Source organism: Trichechus manatus, unplaced genomic scaffold, assembly GCF_000243295.1.
Source record: "Trichechus manatus latirostris isolate Lorelei unplaced genomic scaffold, TriManLat1.0 scaffold00015, whole genome shotgun sequence".
NCBI lineage: Eukaryota > Metazoa > Chordata > Mammalia > Sirenia > Trichechidae > Trichechus > Trichechus manatus.
Window position 1 is genome coordinate 2,737,093 of NW_004443951.1, and position 8,960 is coordinate 2,746,052.

Here is an 8,960-nt window from a genome sequence, read left to right on the forward strand (position 1 = left end):
AATTTGAATTTTGTTCTACATTTTCTCCCGCTCTGTCTGGGACCCTCTATTGTGATCCTTGTCAGAGTGGTCACTGGTGGTAGCTGGGCACCATCTAGTTCTTCTGGGCTCAGGCTGGTGGGTGCTGTGGTTCATGTAGTCCATTAGTCCTTTGGACTAATATTTTCCTTGTGTTTTTGGTTTTCTTCATTCTCCTTTGCTCCAGACGGGATGGTACCAGTAGATGTATGTTAGATGGCCACTCACAGGCTTTTAAGACCCCAGATGCTACTCACCGAAGAAGGATGTAGAACACTGTCTTTACGAACTATGTTATGCCAATTGACCTAGATGTCCCCTGTTACCACCCTGACTTTTAAGGAGCATTCTGTAGAACTGTTACAATGCTGAATAGTGAGACCAGACATCCTTGCCTTGTTTCTGAGCTTATGGGGAAAGCATTCTCATTTAGTTTTTCGCTATTAATTCTGATGTTAGGTATAGGTTTTCCTTAGATGCCCTTTGTCAGGACTGGATGTTGGATTTTGTTAAATGCTTTTTTGCATCTATTGGGGTGATAAAAATTCTTGTTGCCCTTCTCTCCAATATGTAGAAAGAGTTGTTTCATATTTTCCCCCGTTTTCTGGTTGTTTATGGCTGGAGGGCTAGTCTGGTATTGGTTACTCTGTCATGGCCCAGAGTAGAAGTTCCTGCTTATATACTTTTCTATTATGCCCCTTCACTTATAAATCACATGCCAGTATTTCACTGTCTGGCTATTTCAATATTTAACATTTCTCTATTGCTAGACCTCTGTAATTGCTATTATAAATAACATTAACCATGAATATCTCTGTGAAAACAAACTTTTGAATATAATTTTAAATTTAAAAGGTAGACTACTAATGTTATCAATAGGGGAGTAGTTATATAAACTGCTAATAAACTCATTTAATAAATGTAGAGCCATACAATAAAGATAATGTGATCATTACAAATCATGTCGTCAAAAACTTTTTAAAGTATGGAAAAATGCTCATTATAATGTGTGTAGTAGATACTATTATTATTCTCATTAAACAGATGTGAAAACTAAAGCCCCAGGCTTAAGAATCTGCTGAAGGTGGCATAGATAGTAAGTGGTGGTGCACAATTAAGACATTTTAATACAAACTGAGAAGTAAATTCCATTTTAAACAAAAACATACTATACAGGAAAGAAAGAAGGTAGGAATTTGAACTAGTTGGGTTGGAAATAAAATATTCTAACATTCTCCAAATCTCACTGCATTTTAGAATAAACTCTTCTGGGCTATCCTTCTATAAAGTAAACTTGGAAAAACACTAACATCTAAAAGTAGTCACAAAAATAGACATTTATATTAAAAATCGCACCATTATTTACTTATTGTATTTTATTTTCTCCATACTTTGAGTTATGATCCATTCTAGAGGTCAGAGGCTGGGTCTAAGGGATAGGAATAAGATGGGATAGGCTTTTAAGAAACTGGGGAGATCTCAGAACCTGTAGGTCCAGTAAAAGGGGAAAACTTTCAGAACAGAGACAGTTTAAGGCAGCTAGTGAGGCATTCTTAAGTTTAGGAATGAACAACTCTGCTTCTGGAGAATTTTGTGGGAGAAGCCAGAGAAGCCTCCAGATAGGTGTTTAGGTGGGTACAAAGCAGTTTTCTCTGTTACTTACCATTGTTTAAACTCTCCTTCTTGCCTATCTGACACAGAAGAGCTTTTACTGAGCTGTCTTTTGGTGGTACTCATTAGGTTTTCAACAAAGAATGCAACAAGAAATAATCTTACAAACTGTTACTGCCTCTGCTATAAGGATATTGTTAACAAATAACTCTCACATCTCCTCTGTAAGACCTTCAATAATATGTCCCTTACTAATGTGCTATATGGAGCCCTGGTGGCATAGTGGTTAAGAGATTGGCTGCTAACCAAAAGGTTGACAGTTCAAATCTACCGCCTGCTCCTTGGAAACCCTAAGGGGCAGCTCTACTCTGTCCTATAGGGTTGCTATGAGTCTGAACTGACTTGCAGCACCTAACAACAACAATAGTGTCCTATATAAAAATTTAGTTTGTAGTAACTGCTCAAAAAAGCTTTCTTGTCGCCCCGAGGAAATTTTTTTTCCCCTTCTTATAAAAGTGTAAACCATGTAGTTGATTACTTCCAGCCCAGCTATAAAAAGTCTGTGAATCTCTATGTAGGGCCTACATGTCTACATTTAACTATTTTCCCTCCCTCCCTTAATTCTTTTTCTAATTATTTTTCCTCAGTCCAGATTTTTTTATTTTTAAATTTATACCTTATTATTTTACTCTGTTTCTTGATCAACATCCCAGATCATTTGTGGAATGAGTTTATATTTAATAAATAATTGACAAAGAGTTGCATCACAACCTTCTAAAAAGAATGATCTGGAACCTAATATAAATGCTTTCCTTCTCCAGAGCAGGTGTTGAAAGCAATGTCTTGAACTAACAATGAAAGTTTTTGGGTTTTTTTTAACAACGAAAGTTTTGATAAATGAAGATAGGGCAGTGGAATGTACCATAAGCACTGGATCTCCCTAGGACCTTTTGCCCAACTAAACGGACTCACTGCAGGCTCCTAATCTTTAAATTCCATGAAGTTAGGACATTGTAAGTCTCATTCACCACTGTCATTTAGTATCATTCTGAAAGAATAAATTTCATTTATAACCTAAGATCCTCTTACATGGTATTTTTAAAAGTATGTATCCTTAAAAATCATTTCAATACACAATTTAGAAGGTGTATTTCCAAAGATTAAAGGGTAACTGAAAGGAAAATTTCACTTGAAAAAGAAAAACAGCTCTTTTTTCTGGTACATACGATTCTTGCTACAGACATGTTGCATGGCCCAAACTGCCCACAGCTGGACTCCTGGTGTTGTGAAACAGCCAAGTAATGGGAAAAATGGATTGAAGGACCTAAAGAGTCAAAGAAAAGTAATCCAAATTACATCCTATACTTACTGTCATTTTCTAAAGCAACGAGTCCTAAAATTTACGTTCTAGAAATTTCATCCTCTGTCATATAGGGTCACTATGAGTCGTAATTGACTCGATGGCAAACAACAACAATTTCTAGAGTAATATAATGAGCTATGGAACATCTTTTCTTTTGTCTCAGCCATTTCAAAAAGGAGTGTATTCAGACCTAAGTCTTGGAACAGAAGATGAAAGGCTGCCAGAATAAGGTATTAAAAGACAAAAATAATTTTTTCAAAAGCACGTTTTTGATCGTGAAGATAAATGTTTGTGAATAAGAGATCTTGGTTTGGAAACTAAGAAAAGGAGAAGTCAGTCAATAACTGGTAGAACACCATCAAGTGGGTCTAGAATTAACTTTTCTATTTCTACTGGTCTTCTGCACAAAAATGGGTGAAATATAAGTTAGGGAAGTCAAAGATGTTAGTAGCATCACCATTTACCAAGCAGACCACAAATATAAACTGTAATAAAATTATTTATGCAGCAAACTCGATAATTTCAGGTAATTAATAACATAGCTATCAAGTTACCAAATTGTTATAGTTAAGCATACAGTATACACTACAGTAAATGACTGCAACCTGTTTCCCCAAATTAATCTGATGCTACTTCTAGTTCCTTCAATGTGTCATGTTGTTTTATACCACTTTGCACTGACACATTGTTTCCTCTCCTAAAATTTCCTGCCCCTACTTAATTAATCTTTCAAAATCTAGCTCACCTGCTTTAGAAGCTTTTTGTGATTTCCCAGTGTAGATTTAAGTGCTTTCATCTTTAATTTCATAGCACATATCTAGCATAACAGCAACTTATACCTGATTCACACTTGGTCTACCTCACTAGACTGTATGATTCTCATGTGCAGGCACCATGCCACATTCATCTTTGAATTTCAAAAGCATAAAATATTTATTCAATAAATGTAGAATGAAGAAAGTACTGCTGAATGACAGGTGGCACAATAAAGTCAAAACACTTTGCTTCTTTTAAAACAAGTTCCAAGATAGATGACTAAGGGAAAAACTACACATCTAGTAGAAATGATCTCTAGGGAAGCAAATGACTACATTGCTGAGTTAATATTAATTATCATGATAATTACCTGTATGCTACCATCTCACACTCTGGAGTTGGCCATTTCAAAATAGCTGAATGCTACAAGACACAAGATACACACAAAAAAGTTTATAATATTTATTTAGCACTGGACTATTACATTATGAAGCTCTGATAGTTTGACCACTATGAATGATTTTAGTTTGTTTCCAGAAAATATCAAATGATCCTACCAGATCATCCAGAAGAGAATTCCTCTGGCTGTGGCTCAATGTCCAGGCTTGTTCACCTCTGGATATTAAATGGGCAATAATTCCAGCTGCAAAGTAACTGACTTCCACTTCAACACTGTGTAGAAGGCTACTGATGTGGTCTATGAAATCCTTCCACATTAATTCAGAATGCAATTCTTGCACTTCAGCTATATTGTTCTAGAAACAAAAGAAGATATAAAAATTAAAGTAATATATATAATAAACGGCTAAATGATTCTTTGCACTCCAAGAAAGAACAGAGACTGCAATGATTTAAACATATCTGTACATGGACAAAACGTGAAGACTACTGTTATGTTAGGATAGTTGAATTATGGGTAGTTTTTTTCTTTCCTCCCCAAACAATAAAATAATAAACAACAGTGATTTCCTTTTCAGATAAAATGGCAAACTAGATAACCTAATAACCCTCCTGCTACAAAATATCTAGAAATGATGGCTGAAATATAGCTAACATCCTTTAAATATGTGACTTTACTTGCTGGGGTCAAAAAGCAAAGAGAGAACCAAACTAGAGCTAGGCCATCACTGACTTGTAGGGGCAAGACAACTGGGTTTTAACAGCCATTCAAAGACAGAAGGTGAGGGCTAGAAATCACAATTGAGACTTCCCATATAAGGCCAAGACTGTCAAAGGATTACTCCTCAATAAAGAGTGGACCTACATAGGTATATGAAAAAAGGATTGTCTATGGTAATCTGGGCTCTGGCCTAAAGGGAAAAGTCTTCCCTTATAGTCTATAACCATGAGCCTGCCCTTATGCAAGATTGTATTTCAAATTTACACCACCTGTATGATCTGGAGAAAGTGAGAAGCAACAAGAAAGATAAGAGGAAAGCCAGGAAAGTGTGGTATCTAGAAGGCAGAAAGGGGTGAGTATACCAAAATGATGAAGAGATTAGCAGTTCTGAATGATGTGGAAAGCCTAAGTAAGATGAAGGCAAAATAGCATCCAATTATTTGAGCAATATGGTGGTCTTGTGTCTTAAAAATTTCACAGCCTTAGACCTCCAATGAATGCCAAAGGCTTGACAGGATACTGCTGGCCTTCAGGTGGTAGGCATTTCATCTGAACTTGGGGTGTACTAGCTTACGCAGGTAGTACATAAGGAAGACCTCTGTTCATTTGGGAAACAACTGGGGGACAATTTAGACTGTGCTTGATCTTCTCCCAAAGTATCTGAAAGCCAACTTATCTCACTACTCTCAAGATTAATCTTCATTCTTAAGACTTAATTTGATCTAATAAGAAATCATAATTCTCTTCTTAACACACAGACTCCATTTCTTAGAAACTAATAACCCTGGCCTTTTGTTAAGAGATTATACACCGCCTAGTCTAAATCATTCTGCATTAACTAAAAAATGAAAAGCATCATGTACAACTGTATTCTCTATAATGACTAACAAGTCATTCTTCAATCATGGAAAAGAGAAGGTGGATGAGACAAGTTTAACTGTAGTCACCACGTGAACGTGTATGATCGTATATTTTCCCATCAGCATCAATGATTAATCAATGTCTCTTATACCCCTCTCTAATCTCATGTTACAAACAAGAAAAGGCATTTTACATTCATATTTTATACTCTCCCCTATTTATATGTGTTACACAGAGCATGTATCATAAAAAGCCTTAAAAAATGATAAAAAGAAAAATTTTATAAAGGTGATCCTCCATCTCCTCCAAGCTTGGTAGAAAAAAATATAAAGCCCTGCTGGGAGGATATATCTTGAACTCAAAGACTCACAAAAGATGACATCACAATCTTAAATTACAATTCACAATGAGTGACAATCATCAGGCACAATAGCAGATGAGACCCCCAAGAGCCTCATATAATACAACTATAAGACAGTAAATATATACTAAAATTAAACTGATAAAAGAAGCATTAAAAAATACAAGAGAAGACCCTGAAGCCAAAATTTACAAAAAAAAAAAAAAAAAAGGAAAAGATTCGGAACAGAACAAAATAGAACATCAAAGGAACATCATGCTGTAAACAAGTTACTAGAAAATCATAAAATATATGAGAGAACTGTTTTCAGACACTGGACAACAGGCAATTCAGAAATGTGATTCCTGAGAGAGGGAATTCAAAAAAGGTAACCTACAGCATAGGTAAGAGGAACCCAGAGAGAACCTGGCAGTTGTACTGAGTTAAGGAGACAGAGTTCAGAGTCCAAGGTGGCCAAGGCAGTAAAAATTTATAGAACAGAGAACTAGAAAAGAAAAAGCTCCACAAAGAGAGAGAGCTCCAGAGACCTAGAGAGAAGGCCTCTCAAGTCTTTGGCTGAGTACTAATATGGAGTGAAACTCCATGAGGGTAGGGAAAGAACCATCAGAAATCAGAACATGAACAAATCCCAGAGCTCACACAGGGATAGGGAAGAGCTCTCATAATAAACGAGGACCTCAAAAAGGGTACACCTTAGTAGTGACGCTGAATTATATATTAGCCCTAGGGTAAAAGCTGATCTGAAGTCACCCTAATAAAGCAAATAAACAAGTCGCAAAAGGAACAAATTGATCTGCAAGAAACTTAATTACACAACAGAACAAAGTCCAAGACTCTTTAAAGAAAAACAAACCCAGCAATCAATAATGTATATTTCACAATGACTGGCATCCAATAAGAAATTATCAGGCATGCAAAGAGGCAGGAAAATAAGACCCAGGATCAGGAGAAAAATCAATCAAGAGAAACAGACCCAAAAATGATAGAAATAATACAATTAGCAAACAAGGAATTACAACATTACTGTAAATATTATAAATATGATCCAGAATAAAAGGAAAATATAAACACAAGAAGAGAAAACAGATATAAAAAAGACCTAACTGTAACTTCTAGAAATAAAAAATACAATATCTTAAATGAAAAATATGCTGGATAAAATCAATAGCAGATAAGATGCTGCAGAAAAGATCAGTGAACTAAAAAATACAGCAGTAGAGATATGACAACAAAAGCACGAGCAGCAAAAGACAAAACAGATAAATGGGACCTCATAAGAATTAAAGAACTTCATCAAAATTGAAAAGACAACCTATAGATAGGGAGAAAATTTGGGGGAAGCATATATCTGACAAGGATCTAATATTCAAAATATACAAAATACCTCTACAACTTAACAGTAAAAAGAAAAATAACTCAATCAAAACATGGGCAAAAGACTTGATGGAAAAACATACTTGCTCATGGATACGAAGACTCAACACGGTGAAAATGTCAATTCTACCCAAAGCGATCTACAGATACTATGCAATCCCGATCCAGATTCCACCAGCATTTTTTAAGGAAATGGAGAAAACAAATCACCAACTTCATATGGAAAGGGAAGAGGCCCCGAATAAGTAAAGCATTACTCAAGAAGAAGAACAAAGTGGGAAGCCTCACACTACCTGATTTTAGAACCTATTAAACCGCCACGGTAGTCAAAACAGCCTGGTACTGGTACAACAACCGATACATAGACCAATGGAACAGAACTGAGAATACAGACATAAATTCATCTACCTAGGAGCAGCTGATATTTGACAATGGTCCAAAGTCCGTTAATTGGGGAAAAGACAGTTTCTTTAACAAATGGTGCTGGCATAAGTGGATACCCATATGCAAAAAACTGAAACAAGACCCATACCTCACACCATGCACAAAAACTAACTCAAAATGGATCAAAGACTTACATATAAAATCGAAAACGATGAAGATCATGGAAGAAAACATAGGGACGACGCTAGGAGCCCTAATACATGGCATAAACAGAATATGAACCGTAAGTAACAATGCACAAACACCAGAAGAGAGACTAGATAACTGGGAGCTCCTAAAAAATCAAACATTTATGCTCATCAAAAGACTTCACCAAAAGAGTCAAAAGACAACCTACAGACTGGGAAAAAATTTTTGGCTACAAAAAATCCGATCAGCATCTAATCTCTAAAATCTACAAGATACTGTAAAACTTCAACAACAAAAAGACAAATAACCCAATTAAAAAATGGTCAAAGGATATGAACAGGCACTTCTCCAAAGAAGATATTCAGGTGGCTAACCGACACATGAAGAAATGCTCACAATCATTAGCCATTAGAGAAATGCAGATCAAAACTACAATGAGGTATCATCTCACCCCAACAAGGCTAGCATTAATCCAAATAAACACAAAATAATAAATGCTGGAGAGGCTGTGGAGAGACTGGAACACTTATACACTGTTGGTGGCAATGTAAAATGGTACAACCACTTTGGAAATCGATTTGGCACTTCCTTAAAAAACTAGAAAATAGAAGTACCATATGATCCAGCTATCCCACTCTTTGGAATATATCCTAGAGAAATAAGAGCTGTCACATGAATAGATATACACACACCCATGTTCATTGCAGCACTGTTCACAGTAGCAAAAAGGCGGAAACAACCTAGGTGCCCATCAACAGACAAATGGATAAACAAATTATGGTATATCCACATAATGGAATACTACGCAACGATAAAGAACAACGATGAAGCCGTGAAACATAACATGGAGGAATCTGGAGGGCATTATGCTGAGTGAATTTAGTCAGTCACAGAAGGACAAATATTGTATAAGACCACTATTA

At 36.0% G+C, this 8,960-nt stretch overlaps 1 protein-coding gene across 2 annotated transcripts in view; it reads right to left on the minus strand.

Annotated features, from left to right (window-relative positions):
- Positions 1-8,960, minus strand: part of ZYG11B (zyg-11 family member B, cell cycle regulator) — a 116,354-nt gene that overhangs the window by 16,747 nt on the left and 90,647 nt on the right. For both annotated transcript variants that reach the window (XM_004371725.2, XM_023727061.1), the window contains exons 11-13: positions 4,306-4,503; positions 4,119-4,171; positions 2,856-2,953 (exon numbers count right to left, since the gene is read on the minus strand). In XM_004371725.2, coding sequence (XP_004371782.1) covers positions 2,856-2,953; positions 4,119-4,171; positions 4,306-4,503 — 349 coding nt within the window. The remainder of the gene's footprint in view (positions 1-2,855; positions 2,954-4,118; positions 4,172-4,305; positions 4,504-8,960) is intronic.